The 18,289-nt window shown below is 42.8% G+C and overlaps 1 protein-coding gene across 1 annotated transcript in view; it reads left to right on the top strand.

Moving 5' to 3' along the window:
- Window positions 1-16,385, top strand: part of LOC309567212 (EMILIN-1-like) — a 131,792-nt gene extending 115,407 nt beyond the window's left edge. The window contains exons 6-8 of the mRNA XM_082272589.1: window positions 9,812-9,829; window positions 12,664-12,798; window positions 15,620-16,385. Of these exons, the coding sequence (XP_082128715.1) occupies window positions 9,812-9,829; window positions 12,664-12,798; window positions 15,620-15,951 (485 nt within the window). The 3' untranslated portion in view covers window positions 15,952-16,385. The remainder of the gene's footprint in view (window positions 1-9,811; window positions 9,830-12,663; window positions 12,799-15,619) is intronic.
- The last annotated feature ends 1,904 nt before the right edge of the window (window positions 16,386-18,289 follow it).

Genomic DNA, 18,289 nt, shown 5'->3' with positions numbered 1-18,289 from the left:
GTCTGTATGAGATATAATATGGGGGATTGGGTAGTATGTATGAGATATAATATGGGGGATGGTGTAGTCTGTATGAGATATAATATGGGGGGATGGGTAGTCTGTATGAGATATAATATGGGGGATGGGTAGTATGTATGAGATATAATATGGGGGATGGGTAGTCTGTATGAGATATAATATGGGGGGATGGGTAGTACTGTATGAGATATAATATGGGGGATGGGTAGTCTGTATGAGATATAATATGGGGATGGTAGTCTGTATGAGATATAATATGGGGGATGGGTAGTCTGTATGAGATATAATATGGGGGATGGGTAGTATGTATGAGATATAATATGGGGATGGGTATATGTATGAGATATAATATGGGGGATGGGTAGTCTGTATGAGATATAATATGGGGGATGGTGAGTCTGTATGAGATATAATATGGGGGATGGGTAGTCTGTATGAGATATAATATGGGGGATGGGTAGTCTGTATGAGATATAATATGGGGGATGGGTAGTATGTATGAGATATAATATGGGGGATGGGTAGTATGTATGAGATATAATATGGGGGATGGGTAGTCTGTATGAGATATAATATGGGGGATGGGTAGTCTGTATGAGATATAATATGGGGGATGGGTAGTCTGTATGAGATATAATATGGGGGATGGGTAGTCTGTATGAGATATAATATGGGGGATGGGTAGTCTGTATGAGATATAATATGGGGGATGGGGTAGTCTGTATGAGATATAATATGGGGGTGGGTAGTATGTATGAGATATAATATGGGGGATGGGTAGTCTGTATGAGATATAATATGGGGATGATGTGAGTCTGTATGAGATATAATATGGGGGATGGGTAGTCTGTATGAGATATAATATGGGGGATGGGTAGTCTGTATGAGATATAATATGGGGGATGGGTAGTCTGTATGAGATATAATATGGGGGATGGGTAGTCTGTATGAGATATAATATGGGGGATGGGTAGTCTGTATGAGATATAATATGGGGGATGGGTAGTATGTATGAGATATAATATGGGGGATGGGTAGTATGTATGAGATATAATATGGGGGATGGGTAGTCTGTATGGATATATATATGGGGGATGGGTAGTCTGTATGAGATATAATATGGGGATGGGTAGTATGTATGAGATATTAATATGGGGGATGGGTAGTCTGTATGAGATATAATATGGGGGATGGGTAGTCTGTATGAGATATAATATGGGGGATGGTGAGTCTGTATGAGATATAATATGGGGGATGGGTTAGTCTGTATGAGATATAATATGGGGGATGGGTAGTCTGTATGAGATATAATATGGGGGATGGGTAGTCTGTATGAGATATAATATGGGGGATGGGTAGTCTGTATGAGATATAATATGGGGGATGGGTAGTATGTATGAGATATAATATGGGGGATGGGTAGTATGTATGAGATATAATATGGGGGATGGGTAGTATGTATGAGATATAATATGGGGGATGGGTAGTCTGTATGAGATATAATATGGGGGATGGGTAGTCTGTATGAGATATAATATGGGGGATGGGTAGTATGTATGAGATATAATATGGGGGATGGTGAGTCTGTATGAGATATAATATGGGGGATGGGTAGTATGTATGAGATATAATATGGGGGATGGGTAGTATGTATGAGATATAATATGGGGGATGGGTAGTCTGTATGAGATATAATATGGGGGATGGTGTGTCTGTATGAGATATAATATGGGGGATGGTGAGTCTGTATGAGATATAATATGGGGGATGGGTAGTATGTATGAGATATAATATGGGGGATGGTGAGTCTGTATGAGATATAATATGGGGGATGGGTAGTATGTATGAGATATAATATGGGGGATGGGTAGTCTGTATGAGATATAATATGGGGGATGGGTAGTATGTATGAGATATAATATGGGGGATGGGTAGTCTGTATGAGATATAATATGGGGGATGGGTAGTCTGTATGAGATATAATATGGGGGATGGTGAGTCTGTATGAGATATAATATGGGGGATGGGTAGTCTGTATGAGATATAATATGGGGGATGGGTAGTATGTATGAGATATAATATGGGGGATGGGTAGTATGTATGAGATATAATATGGGGGATGGGTAGTATGTATGAGATATAATATGGGGGATGGGTAGTCTGTATGAGATATAATATGGGGGATGGGTAGTCTGTATGAGATATAATATGGGGGATGGGTGAGTCTGTATGAGATATAATATGGGGGATGGTGAGTCTGTATGAGATATAATATGGGGGATGGGTAGTCTGTATGAGATATAATATGGGGGATGGGTAGTCTGTATGAGATATAATATGGGGGATGGGTAGTCTGTATGAGATATAATATGGGGGATGGGTAGTATGTATGAGATATAATATGGGGGATGGGTAGTCTGTATGAGATATAATATGGGGGATGGTGAGTCTGTATGAGATATAATATGGGGGATGGTGAGTCTGTATGAGATATAATATGGGGGATGGGTAGTATGTATGAGATATAATATGGGGGATGGGTAGTATGTATGAGATATAATATGGGGGATGGGTAGTCTGTATGAGATATAATATGGGGGATGGGTAGTATGTATGAGATATAATATGGGGGATGGGTAGTCTGTATGAGATATAATATGGGGGATGGGTAGTCTGTATGAGATATAATATGGGGGATGGTGAGTCTGTATGAGATATAATATGGGGGATGGGTAGTCTGTATGAGATATAATATGGGGGATGGTGAGTCTGTATGAGATATAATATGGGGGATGGGTAGTCTGTATGAGATATAATATGGGGGATGGGTAGTCTGTATGAGATATAATATGGGGGATGGGTAGTCTGTATGAGATATAATATGGGGGATGGGTAGTATGTATGAGATATAATATGGGGGATGGGTAGTCTGTATGAGATATAATATGGGGATGGTGAGTCTGTATGAGATATAATATGGGGGATGGGTAGTATGTATGAGATATAATATGGGGGATGGGTAGTATGTATGAGATATAATATGGGGGATGGGTAGTCTGTATGAGATATAATATGGGGGATGGGTAGTATGTATGAGATATAATATGGGGGATGGGTAGTCTGTATGAGATATAATATGGGGGATGGGTAGTCTGTATGAGATATAATATGGGGGATGGGTAGTCTGTATGAGATATAATATGGGGGATGGGTAGTCTGTATGAGATATAATATGGGGGATGGGTAGTCTGTATGAGATATAATATGGGGGATGGTGAGTCTGTATGAGATATAATATGGGGGATGGTGAGTCTGTATGAGATATAATATGGGGGATGGGTAGTATGTATGAGATATAATATGGGGGATGGGTAGTCTGTATGAGATATAATATGGGGGATGGGTAGTATGTATGAGATATAATATGGGGGATGGGTAGTCTGTATGAGATATAATATGGGGGATGGGTAGTCTGTATGAGATATAATATGGGGGATGGGTAGTCTGTATGAGATATAATATGGGGGATGGGTGAGTCTGTATGAGATATAATATGGGGGATGGGTAGTCTGTATGAGATATAATATGGGGGATGGTGAGTCTGTATGAGATATAATATGGGGGATGGGTAGTATGTATGAGATATAATATGGGGGATGGGTAGTCTGTATGAGATATAATATGGGGGATGGGTAGTATGTATGAGATATAATATGGGGGATGGGTAGTCTGTATGAGATATAATATGGGGGATGGGTAGTCTGTATGAGATATAATATGGGGGATGGGTAGTCTGTATGAGATATAATATGGGGGATGGGTGAGTCTGTATGAGATATAATATGGGGGATGGGTAGTATGTATGAGATATAATATGGGGATGGGTAGTCTGTATGAGATATAATATGGGGGATGGGTAGTCTGTATGAGATATAATATGGGGATGGGTAGTCTGTATGAGATATAATATGGGGGATGGGTAGTATGTATGAGATATAATATGGGGGATGGGTAGTCTGTATGAGATATAATATGGGGGATGGGTAGTCTGTATGAGATATAATATGGGGGATGGTGAGTCTGTATGAGATATAATATGGGGGATGGTGAGTCTGTATGAGATATAATATGGGGGATGGGTAGTATGTATGAGATATAATATGGGGGATGGGTAGTCTGTATGAGATATAATATGGGGGATGGGTAGTCTGTATGAGATATAATATGGGGGATGGGTAGTATGTATGAGATATAATATGGGGGATGGTGAGTCTGTATGAGATATAATATGGGGGATGGGTAGTATGTATGAGATATAATATGGGGGATGGGTAGTCTGTATGAGATATAATATGGGGGATGGGTAGTCTGTATGAGATATAATATGGGGGATGGGTAGTCTGTATGAGATATAATATGGGGGATGGGTGAGTCTGTATGAGATATAATATGGGGGATGGGTAGTCTGTATGAGATATAATATGGGGGATGGGTAGTATGTATGAGATATAATATGGGGGATGGTGAGTCTGTATGAGATATAATATGGGGGATGGGTAGTATGTATGAGATATAATATGGGGGATGGGTAGTATGTATGAGATATAATATGGGGGATGGGTAGTATGTATGAGATATAATATGGGGGATGGGTGAGTCTGTATGAGATATAATATGGGGGATGGGTAGTATGTATGAGATATAATATGGGGGATGGGTAGTCTGTATGAGATATAATATGGGGGATGGGTAGTCTGTATGAGATATAATATGGGGGATGGGTAGTCTGTATGAGATATAATATGGGGGATGGGTAGTATGTATGAGATATAATATGGGGGATGGGTAGTCTGTATGAGATATAATATGGGGGATGGGTAGTATGTATGAGATATAATATGGGGGATGGTGAGTCTGTATGAGATATAATATGGGGGATGGGTAGTCTGTATGAGATATAATATGGGGGATGGGTAGTCTGTATGAGATATAATATGGGGGATGGTGAGTCTGTATGAGATATAATATGGGGGATGGGTAGTCTGTATGAGATATAATATGGGGGATGGGTAGTCTGTATGAGATATAATATGGGGGATGGGTAGTCTGTATGAGATATAATATGGGGGATGGTGAGTCTGTATGAGATATAATATGGGGGATGGTGAGTCTGTATGAGATATAATATGGGGGATGGGTAGTATGTATGAGATATAATATGGGGGATGGGTAGTATGTATGAGATATAATATGGGGGATGGGTAGTCTGTATGAGATATAATATGGGGGATGGGTAGTCTGTATGAGATATAATATGGGGGATGGGTAGTCTGTATGAGATATAATATGGGGGATGGGTAGTATGTATGAGATATAATATGGGGGATGGGTAGTCTGTATGAGATATAATATGGGGGATGGGTAGTATGTATGAGATATAATATGGGGGATGGTGAGTCTGTATGAGATATAATATGGGGGATGGTGAGTCTGTATGAGATATAATATGGGGGATGGGTAGTATGTATGAGATATAATATGGGGGATGGGTAGTCTGTATGAGATATAATATGGGGGATGGGTAGTCTGTATGAGATATAATATGGGGGATGGGTAGTCTGTATGAGATATAATATGGGGGATGGGTAGTATGTATGAGATATAATATGGGGGATGGGTAGTCTGTATGAGATATAATATGGGGGATGGTGAGTCTGTATGAGATATAATATGGGGGATGGTGAGTCTGTATGAGATATAATATGGGGGATGGGTAGTCTGTATGAGATATAATATGGGGGATGGGTAGTATGTATGAGATATAATATGGGGGATGGTGAGTCTGTATGAGATATAATATGGGGGATGGTGAGTCTGTATGAGATATAATATGGGGGATGGTGAGTCTGTATGAGATATAATATGGGGGATGGGTAGTCTGTATGAGATATAATATGGGGGATGGGTAGTATGTATGAGATATAATATGGGGGATGGGTAGTATGTATGAGATATAATATGGGGGATGGGTAGTATGTATGAGATATAATATGGGGGATGGTGAGTCTGTATGAGATATAATATGGGGGATGGGTAGTCTGTATGAGATATAATATGGGGGATGGGTAGTCTGTATGAGATATAATATGGGGGATGGGTAGTATGTATGAGATATAATATGGGGGATGGGTAGTCTGTATGAGATATAATATGGGGGATGGGTAGTCTGTATGAGATATAATATGGGGGATGGGTAGTATGTATGAGATATAATATGGGGGATGGGTAGTCTGTATGAGATATAATATGGGGGATGGGTAGTCTGTATGAGATATAATATGGGGGATGGGTAGTCTGTATGAGATATAATATGGGGGATGGGTAGTCTGTATGAGATATAATATGGGGGATGGGTAGTATGTATGAGATATAATATGGGGGATGGGTAGTATGTATGAGATATAATATGGGGGATGGGTAGTATGTATGAGATATAATATGGGGGATGGGTAGTATGTATGAGATATAATATGGGGGATGGGTAGTATGTATGAGATATAATATGGGGGATGGTGAGTCTGTATGAGATATAATATGGGGGATGGTGAGTCTGTATGAGATATAATATGGGGGATGGGTAGTCTGTATGAGATATAATATGGGGGATGGGTAGTATGTATGAGATATAATATGGGGGATGGGTAGTCTGTATGAGATATAATATGGGGGATGGGTAGTATGTATGAGATATAATATGGGGGATGGGTAGTATGTATGAGATATAATATGGGGGATGGGTAGTCTGTATGAGATATAATATGGGGGATGGGTAGTATGTATGAGATATAATATGGGGGATGGTGAGTCTGTATGAGATATAATATGGGGGATGGGTAGTCTGTATGAGATATAATATGGGGGATGGGTAGTCTGTATGAGATATAATATGGGGGATGGGTAGTATGTATGAGATATAATATGGGGGATGGTGAGTCTGTATGAGATATAATATGGGGGATGGGTAGTCTGTATGAGATATAATATGGGGGATGGTGAGTCTGTATGAGATATAATATGGGGGATGGGTAGTCTGTATGAGATATAATATGGGGGATGGTGAGTCTGTATGAGATATAATATGGGGGATGGGTAGTCTGTATGAGATATAATATGGGGGATGGTGAGTCTGTATGAGATATAATATGGGGGATGGGTAGACTGTATGAGATATAATATGGGGGATGGGTAGTATGTATGAGATATAATATGGGGGATGGGTAGTCTGTATGAGATATAATATGGGGGATGGGTAGTCTGTATGAGATATAATATGGGGGATGGGTAGACTGTATGAGATATAATATGGGGGATGGGTAGTATGTATGAGATATAATATGGGGGATGGTGAGTCTGTATGAGATATAATATGGGGGATGGGTAGTATGTATGAGATATAATATGGGGGATGGGTAGTATGTATGAGATATAATATGGGGGATGGGTAGTCTGTATGAGATATAATATGGGGGATGGGTAGTATGTATGAGATATAATATGGGGGATGGGTAGTATGTATGAGATATAATATGGGGGATGGGTAGTCTGTATGAGATATAATATGGGGGATGGGTAGTCTGTATGAGATATAATATGGGGGATGGGTAGTATGTATGAGATATAATATGGGGGATGGTGAGTCTGTATGAGATATAATATGGGGGATGGGTAGTATGTATGAGATATAATATGGGGGATGGGTAGTCTGTATGAGATATAATATGGGGGATGGGTAGTCTGTATGAGATATAATATGGGGGATGGTGAGTCTGTATGAGATATAATATGGGGGATGGTGAGTCTGTATGAGATATAATATGGGGGATGGTGAGTCTGTATGAGATATAATATGGGGGATGGGTAGTCTGTATGAGATATAATATGGGGGATGGTGAGTCTGTATGAGATATAATATGGGGGATGGGTAGTCTGTATGAGATATAATATGGGGGATGGGTAGTCTGTATGAGATATAATATGGGGGATGGGTAGTATGTATGAGATATAATATGGGGGATGGGTAGTCTGTATGAGATATAATATGGGGGATGGGTAGTCTGTATGAGATATAATATGGGGGATGGGTAGTATGTATGAGATATAATATGGGGGATGGGTAGTATGTATGAGATATAATATGGGGGATGGGTAGTCTGTATGAGATATAATATGGGGGATGGGTAGTCTGTATGAGATATAATATGGGGGATGGGTAGTCTGTATGAGATATAATATGGGGGATGGGTAGTCTGTATGAGATATAATATGGGGGATGGGTAGTCTGTATGAGATATAATATGGGGGATGGGTAGTCTGTATGAGATATAATATGGGGGATGGGTAGTATGTATGAGATATAATATGGGGGATGGTGAGTCTGTATGAGATATAATATGGGGGATGGGTAGTATGTATGAGATATAATATGGGGGATGGGTAGTCTGTATGAGATATAATATGGGGGATGGGTAGTATGTATGAGATATAATATGGGGGATGGTGAGTCTGTATGAGATATAATATGGGGGATGGGTAGTCTGTATGAGATATAATATGGGGGATGGGTAGTATGTATGAGATATAATATGGGGGATGGGTAGTATGTATGAGATATAATATGGGGGATGGGTAGTCTGTATGAGATATAATATGGGGGATGGGTAGTATGTATGAGATATAATATGGGGGATGGGTAGTCTGTATGAGATATAATATGGGGGATGGGTAGTATGTATGAGATATAATATGGGGGATGGTGAGTCTGTATGAGATATAATATGGGGGATGGGTAGTCTGTATGAGATATAATATGGGGGATGGTGAGTCTGTATGAGATATAATATGGGGGATGGGTAGTATGTATGAGATATAATATGGGGGATGGGTAGTCTGTATGAGATATAATATGGGGGATGGGTAGTATGTATGAGATATAATATGGGGGATGGTGAGTCTGTATGAGATATAATATGGGGGATGGGTAGTCTGTATGAGATATAATATGGGGGATGGGTAGACTGTATGAGATATAATATGGGGGATGGGTAGTATGTATGAGATATAATATGGGGGATGGGTAGTATGTATGAGATATAATATGGGGGATGGGTAGTCTGTATGAGATATAATATGGGGGATGGGTAGTCTGTATGAGATATAATATGGGGGATGGGTAGTATGTATGAGATATAATATGGGGGATGGGTAGTATGTATGAGATATAATATGGGGGATGGGTAGTATGTATGAGATATAATATGGGGGATGGGTAGTATGTATGAGATATAATATGGGGGATGGGTAGTATGTATGAGATATAATATGGGGGATGGGTAGTATGTATGAGATATAATATGGGGGATGGGTAGTATGTATGAGATATAATATGGGGGATGGTGAGTCTGTATGAGATATAATATGGGGGATGGTGAGTGTGTATGAGATATAATATGGGGGATGGGTAGTCTGTATGAGATATAATATGGGGGATGGTGAGTCTGTATGAGATATAATATGGGGGATGGGTAGTCTGTATGAGATATAATATGGGGGATGGGTAGTCTGTATGAGATATAATATGGGGGGATGGGTAGTCTGTATGAGATATAATATGGGGGATGGGTAGTATGTATGAGATATAATATGGGGGATGGTGAATCTGTATGAGATATATCGATGATGTTATAACCTCCCTCTCAGAGGTGTAATTTGATTTCCTGTTTTCTTGTTTTAGGTCTGCGCGGGGAACAAGGTGAGACATTCCCATCAGATTTTACTCTGGGATCAGCCAGAGTGGGAGAACTCGGCAGATTGTTCTGGCCTTGTATGGGGGTCTCTCTGGTCTGTGTATGGGCCGATCCCTGGAGAGGTGCAATAAACATCCATAGATCAGACAAGCAGAGAAGTCCGTCTTGTATCACTGATCTTCTATCTTAGGTCCTTATAATGAGGGGGGTTGGACTGTCAGGTTGGTGGTCCCCAGTTAGGTTGGTTGGTTGGTTAGGTAGGTTGGTGGTCCCCAGTTAGGTTGGTTGGTTGGTTAGGTAGGTTGGTGGTCCCCAGTTAGGTTGGTTGGTTAGGTAGGTTGATGGTCCCCAGTTAGGTTGGTTGGTTAGGTAGGTTGGTGGTCCCCAGTTAGGTTGGTTGGTTGGTTAGGTAGGTTGGTGGTCCCCAGTTAGGTTGGTTGGTTAGGTAGGTTGATGGTCCCCAGTTAGGTTGGTTGGTTAGGTAGGTGATGGTCCCCATTGATGGGGGTGATGAGGACCTGTCATTCCACGTATCTCTAATGTATATTATCGGAGATATTTACGTCACCCTGGAAGGTGCGGGGCTCTGAATTCAGGGGGTCCTTTAAGCTCAGCTGCTCATTTCATCTGATAAAACTCATTGTCATGTAAAGATCGGGAACCTGGAGAACATCTAAGTGAAATAATCTCTGAATTCTCTTTATATTAATGAGAATTGCAGCCGGGGGTCATTATATAGAGAAAAGCTGCTGATCACCCGCTATCTCTACACTTCTCCCAGGTGACACCAGAAGGACAAAGGTTAGAATTACTGGATAAAGTGTTGGATTAGTCTGGGGTTCCTGCAGGGTTATAGGGGAGAGTGAGTGTTGTGTCAATGATTAGGGTAGGACTAAGGATAAACTAGACCTAATGTGGGATTAGTGTAACGTCTGAGGTACGATTATGGTTAGGGAAGGGCTAGAATATGATTAGGGAAGAGTTTGAGTAAGTTTAGAGTAGAGTTAAAGTAGGTTTAGGGTTAGAATAGGGTAAGTAATGGAGGTAGGGTAGAGTTGGGTTAAGGTACCAGTAGGGTTACCATTCAGAGTTAGGTTTAGTATTTAGGATCTAGATCAGAATTGGTTGTGAAGGACTGGAGTAGAAATTGAGAAGGGCTGGAGTTGGGGTAAAGTTAGAGTAGGGTTGGGGTTAGAATAGGGAATGGCTAGGAGCTAGGGTAGGGTTGTGTTAAGGTGTCAGCAAGGTTAGAATCCAGAATTAAATTAAATTAGAGTAGGAATAGGTTTAGCAGTTTAAAAAGGGGTAGTGTAGGGTTAGAGTAGAATTGGAGAAGGGACAGAAGTTGGGATAAAGTTAGAGTAGGGTTGGCCTAGGGTTAAAAAAAAAAAACAGAAATAGAGGCGCCACTGAGTGTAGAATGTTAAGTGGTTTAGTTAAAGAATAAAGAGTGAAACTCACATAGTAGTATGTTAATATCGGCTTTTCAGGTATTCCCATTACCCAGGGGACGTCCAGAGGTGCAGGGGCTGTGGTGCCCACGCTGGAGCCGTGTCACTGCCTGGCAATCAGTGTGGAAAGGGAAACAGCCAGGACCGAGGGCTGGTTCTAATATGCCCAAGGTTAGGATAGGCATAGTTTTAGAAGCTAAGGTAGAAATAAAACTAAGGGTGGATTTAACTGTAAGGTAGAGGTAGGCCAGAACTAGAATAAGGTTATTTGGTCTGTGGGTTTTGGTAGGGTTAGGAGTTAGGGTGGAAGTGGGTGGGGTCAGGATACGGTTAGGAGTTAGGGTGGAAGTGGGTGGGGTCAGGATAGGGTCAGGATACGGTTAGGAGTTAGGGTGGAAGTGGGTGGGGTCAGGATAAGGTCAGGATACAGTTAGGAGTTAAGCCCCGTACACACGTAGCGATTGTCGGCTGTAAATATTCGGCAGCCGAACGATCGGCCGATTGTTCGCCAGTCAGTACAGATTTCGGCCGACAGACAGCAGATTAGCAAGACTGGGCATGCTCAGAAAAGAAAAAACACACGGAAAGTTAACCATCACATGACATCACTTCTGCAGTCGGCTGTTGTTGGCCGACAAAATTCGTGTGCAGTCTTTTGCAGTTTTCAACAGACAGGACAGCCCTGGACAAAAGACGGCCAATCGTTCGGCCGACGATCAGTACGTGTGTACGGGGCTTTAGGGTGGAAGTGGGTGGGGTCAGGATACGGTTAGGAGTTAGGGTGGAAGTGGGTAGGGTCAGTATAGGGTTAGGAGTTAGGGTGGAAGTGGGTGGGGTCAGGATAGGGTCAGGATACGGTTAGGAGATAGGGTGGAAGTGGGTGGGGTAAGGATAGGGTCAGGATACGGTTAGGAGATAGGGTGGAAGTGGGTGGGGTCAGGATAGGGTCAGGATACGGTTAGGAATTAGGGTGGAAGTGGGTGGGTCAGGATAAGGTCGGGATACGGTTAGGAATTAGGGTGGAAGTGGGTGGGGTCAGGATAGGGTTCAGACATAGGGTTAGGAGTTAGGGTGGAAGTGGGTAGGGTCGGGATACGGTTAGGAGTTAGGGTGGAAGTGGGTGGGGTCAGTATAGGGTTAGGAGTTAGGGTGGAAGTGGGTAGGGTTTGGAGTTAAGGTAACATTAGTATGTGGGCAGTGATAGGGTTAGGTGTTAGAGTAGGGCTAGGAAAGGGTTAAAGAAGCTTTGGGGGTTTAGGGCTCCTGCTTCAGAAGGGATGACTTCTCTCATAGTGGAAGGATTAGTATTCCCCCCCCCCCCATGATGATGAATGCAGTGTACAGTACAATACCATGTATGTATAGAATAACATTGTTTGTATCTTCAGGTCCTATTGGCCTCCCGCCTGAGGTTCCTCAGATCTCCTTCTCTGCTGCTCTTACCATACCGGTATTGGATGCTGGAACCATTCCGTTTGATACGATTTTGGTGAATGATGGACATGGCTATGATCCAGAAACAGGTAAGTGCAGATCTCTAAGGATAGTCATTATCCTCCAACTCCAATGATTGTTACCGATTGTCCTCCAACCTTGAGATTGGTTAACCATCATATCCTCCTCAGAGGATCGTTAGGCATCATCCTTGACCTTTAAGGATATTTACTTATCATTGTCCACCTCTGAGAACAGATAACCATCATCCTTCACCTCTGAATATAGTTCTCCATCATCTACCAGCTCTAAGGATAGTTACCCTTCATCCTCCACCTTTCAGGATAGTCATCACCCTCTTCCTGTAAGAATAGTTATCCATCATCCTCCAGCACTGGGAATAGTTACCAATAATCCTCCACCTTTTAAGGATAGTTAGCCATCACCCTCCTCCTCTGGAGTATAATTAGCCCTCATCCTGGAGACCTCTGAGGCTCTATAGCCATCATCCTGGAGACCTCTGAGGCTCTATAGCCCTCATCGTGGAGACCTCTGAGGCTCTATAGCCCTCATCCTGGAGACCTCTGTGGCTCTATAGCCATCATCCTGGAAACCTCTGAGGCTCTATAGCCATCATCCTGGAGACCTCTGAGGCTCTATAGCCATCATCCTAGAGACTGCTGAGGCTCTATAGCCATCATCCTGGAGACCTCTGGGGCTCTATAGCCCTCATCCTTTACCTCTGAGGATCTATAGCCATCATCCTGGAGACCTCTGAGGCTCTATAGCCATCATCCTGGAAACCTCTGAGGCTCTATAGCCATCATCCTGGAGACCTCTGAGGCTCTATAGCCATCATCCCGGAGACCTCTGAGGCTCTATAGCCCTCATCCTAGAGACTGCTGAGGCTCTATAGCCATCATCCTGGAGACCTCTGAGGCTCTATAGCCATCATCCTAGAGACTGCTGAGGCTCTATAGCCATCATCCTGGAGACCTCTGAGGCTCTATAGCCATCATCCTGGAGACCTCTGAAGCTCTATAGCCATCATCCTGGAGACCTCTGAGGATCTATAGCCATCATCCTGGAGACCTCTGGGGCTCTATAGCCATCATCCTGGAGACCTCTGGGGCTCTATAGCCATCATCCCGGAGACCTCTGAGGCTCTATAGCCATCATCCTTTACCTTTGAGGATAGTTACCCATCATTGTCCATGTCTAGGAACGGTTATCCATCATCTTCCAGACCTCTGAGGCTCTATAGCCATCATCCTTCAGCCTTCTGGGGATAGTTACCCATCATCCTCCAGACTAGACATGTGCAATATACATTCAGACGAATCCAAATCTCCGAATGAAATGGTAACAAATTTAGGTGAAATTTGTTTTATTTCGTTTCTTCTATTCGTTTTCTAATGAATTCCAAATGTTTAAGGTGCGGGTTGGGAAGCCGGCCGCCTCGTCCTTAACAACCGATGACTCATCAGCTGTCAGCGGGCTTCCCCACTGACAGCTGAATGTAAAAAAGAATTGCAATGAAATAAACTGCACCCCCCCCCCCCCCATTGCATACCAGACCCGAAGTGTTGTGTCTTTACTCAGTTTATACACTTTTTTGGTGAATGGGTAGGGGTACCAAGTACCTCATAATAATTCACATGGGGGGGCCAGGATTTGGGGGTCTCCTTGTTAAAGGAGGCACCCAAATTCTGATAGGCCCCCCTCCCGCAAACACCCACAACCACCGGCCAAACTGCAACTTTTGAATTCCAGAGCGGCGTCATTACATGCAGGAGGAGAGTTTTGTAAAGTGTGCAATCGGCTTTTATCTGTTTTATTAACAATAAAAAGGAATGACACTGCGGATTTCTCCTGATTCTATCTCCCTGCACTCATATGAGGTCCTTTGACCTCCCGGCCGGAGTCACAAAAGAAGCAAAAAACATTTTTTGCCACTGGAGGATTATTTTTTAAACACAGGCGTTTAACCCATCATTAGTCGGTGAGTGAGGGCGCATAAGGAGGGGGGCACAGCGCCACTTGTTGGAGCAGACTGGCACTAGAAGAATAGGATGACCGGCACTTTAAAGGACTTATTCTTTATGCACAGTTTGTGCAATGATTGCACTTTCATTTCTTTAAAAGTATTTATTGTGATTTAAATATTATCTTTCTGTACAAATAATGAATAGAGATATATAATCAGCACTTTATGGTTAGACTGTGCCGGGGACTCACATAGAAATACCTGAGAGGAAAATACACCTTACCTCCCAGCGCCAGTCTTAGAAACGCATTCCACACATTACATAGCGCGGGGATCATCAGATTTTATTATCTCTAACAAAGGTTTTTGGTTTTAGGTCTCCTGTCTCTAACAAAGGTTTTAGGTCTCCGGTCTCTAACAAAGGTTTTAGGTCTCCTGTCTCTAACAAAGGTTTTAGGTCTCCTGTCTCTAACAAAGGTTTTAGGTCTCCGGTCTCTAACAAAGGTTTTAGGTCTCCTGTCTCTAACAAAGGTTTTAGGTCTCCGGTCTCTAACAAAGGTTTTAGGTCTCCTGTCTCTAACAAAGGTTTTTGGTTTTAGGTCTTCTGTCTCTAACAAAGGTTTTAGGTCTCCGGTCTCTAACAAAGGTTTTAGGTCTCCTGTCTCTAACAAAGGTTTTAGGTCTCCGGTCTCTAACAAAGGTTTTAGGTCTCCTGTCTCTAACAAAGGTTTTTGGTTTTAGGTCTCCTGTCTCTAACAAAGGTTTTAGGTCTCCGGTCTCTAACAAAGGTTTTAGGTCTCCTGTCTCTAACAAAGGTTTTAGGTCTCCGGTCTCTAACAAAGGTTTTAGGTCTCCTGTCTCTAACAAAGGTTTTTGGTTTTAGGTCTTCTGTCTCTAACAATCCATGTGCATTTTCTTTCCAGGTATCTTCACCGCCCCAATAGAAGGCCGGTATTTCTTTAGTGCCATCCTGACCGGCTACAAAGATGAAAAGCTTGAAGCTGTGCTCTCCAAATCCAACTTGGGCATTGCCAGGGTGGACTCTGAGGGCTACCAACCAGAAGGCCTGGAGAAGAAGCCTCTTGTAGAGAACAAGACCACCACCAGCTCCCTTGGGGTCTTCAATATTATTCTACAACTGAGTCCAGGTGACACCGTCTGCATTGACCTGGTGACCGGAAAGTTGGCCCATTCTGATGAGCCTCTGACAGTGTTCAGTGGCATCTTACTGTATGAGGGGGAAGTGGACTTCTAGGGGGACTCAAACTATTCAACATGTTGATTATTTATTACAATAAGAAGGGTGAAACTTTTCTATGGTGAATTTTGAGTCATTTTTCCAATGGTATCTGGGGCCAGAAGAGTAATGAGTGAGGACAATCCTGGAAGATAAGACATTATCTACCCACCAAAAGACATCTTCCTGGATGGGAACCTGGCGGCCATCTTGTATAAACATCTGCTCACCACGCCTATGAATGCACCTCACAGATCCAGTTATTCCCCATTATAAAACCACTGAGCTTTTCAACCGTATCAAGGTTATCCCAGCACAAAGTCACCGGCACAAATGAAGCGATCGTTTTTGTATAAGATGAGATATATTGATGCTTTGACTGGACAGATGAGTTACATGAAGTCAGTTGTGTTGTGTTTATTAAATGGGGTCAGATCAGACCTCCGTCCACAATAAGAGGTGTCTGTTTCTTCTAACACACAATACATGATAATGATCTGTATCCTTGTGAATGGGTGTGTATGTAGGGGGGTGTCCAGGGAATCATTGTGTAACCATGGAAGGAGGCGGGGTCTAGGAGATTTAAATTGTTTACCAGTTTTGGATGGAGTAGGAAGGATTACAGCTCCTGTCTGGTTTTTACTACTATCTGGGGCCCCTTTGAGAGGGTTTCTTGGTGACCTCAATCAAGGTTACTTGGTGACCTCAATTATGGTTTCTTGGTGACCTCAATCAAAGTTCCTTGGTGACCTCAATCGTGGTTCCTTGGTGACCTCAATCAAGGTTCCTTGGTGACCTCAATCAAAGTTCCTTGGTGACCTCAATCAAGGTTCCTTGGTGACTTTCTTGGTGACCTCAATCGTGGTTCCTTGGTGACCTCAATCAAGGTTCCTTGGTGACCTCAATCGAGGTGCCTTGGTGACGTTAATCACGGTTCCTTACTATACCACCACTTAAGATAATCTCTATCAACCCGCTTTCCAGATTGACGTTTCCTCAGCACTAGCTTTGGAGGCTCCGTGGATACCCTGCTGGATAGTACATGTGAGGCTAGCCTGAAATGTGGCCTTTGGGCACCGGGCTTTTCATTGTGGTGCTTTTCAGACCTAAATGTACTGTGTTAGTTAGCCTCTCTCTGGGTCCAGAGCCGTGCCACAGCCCCAGGGGTTAACCTGGATCTGAACACTCACTTAGTAAGCAAGGCTGGTCGTGATGAAGGGACAAGGACCTCAGTGGTCATGATGAGGTGCTGGGAGTTACCTAATTGTTGGCCACCATTTTAAATCTCCCGCTACTTCGGGGTTAACATGTTAAAAGGTAGAGCTGAGGAATGGAGTGCTGATGGCCTTCACTGGGTGAAACTCTGACTCTCCTGAAGCATCATGTGGATGTCCGAACTGTTTCCTCTCCCTGCCTACAGTGACACCCCCGGCCCACTCATAAAAGAACTAGCTGCTTGGGTTTGTGAGTAAACCTTGCCTCACATTGCATCTAACTGCATTACTGATGTGCAGACATAACATGTCTTTCCTAAGACACCCACAACAGTGCCAAGGATGAGCTCCTAGGCCTAGAGTGCTTCTGTGGGCATTTACTTTAGTCTACCCAGAAGGAACCAACACCTGTAATTCAAAACATTGGATCCCTATTGTCATAGGATAGTTTTCATCGGTGTCTAACTCAGCTCTCTTGGGTAAGACTAAGGCATCCTCCGTGTCAACAGGGACCTCAACCTGGACTTTCTGGCTTTTTGTGCTCAGATATCAGGGCCCCCAAAGGACCATATGGAGATATGGTCCCCTGCAGATTCTGGCTGTTAATGGCCTTAAGCTTCTATTTAAGCTGCCCATGTTGCCCTTGTCATTGTCTCTGATTCAGTCCCAACAGTCTTCCTCTGGTTGGGGTCATTGCAGTCTCCTGAAGCGTACACAGATTTATGGGGGTTGTTTCAAACCTTCATCTGGGAAATCAGTCTGTTATTCCAGGACTTGGGTCACTGTTGGGCAAGGTTACCCATATATTTTGGGTTGGTAATTCCTCCACTTATAGGTCAGGAATATTCTCCCTCCCTCCTCTTTCAGGGTGGGTTGGGTCCCAAGGGATTACTCTTCGAATGTAGTCTCCTTTTTTCTGTTGTATCTTAGTCCTTGCCATCATCTCCCCCCCCATTCCTGAGAGCCTGAACTTGGGTTGAAACATTCTACTGGTCTCTCCAGGCCAAATAGTTCCAAATATTACCTCTTTGGCTGAGTGAGATAGTTTCTTTCCTCCGCCAAGAAAGGCTCCAATCTGGTTCCCGAGAACCGTTCCCATCTCATCAAAGATCCTTGCCAACACTTGGTACTCTGCCATGAGC

Source organism: Pelophylax lessonae (genome assembly GCF_965119305.1).
Source record: "Pelophylax lessonae genome assembly, chromosome: 11".
Classification (NCBI taxonomy): domain Eukaryota; kingdom Metazoa; phylum Chordata; class Amphibia; order Anura; family Ranidae; genus Pelophylax; species Pelophylax lessonae.
Note: the sequence above shows the minus strand (reverse complement) of the source record. Positions and strands in the feature narration are given on the sequence as shown.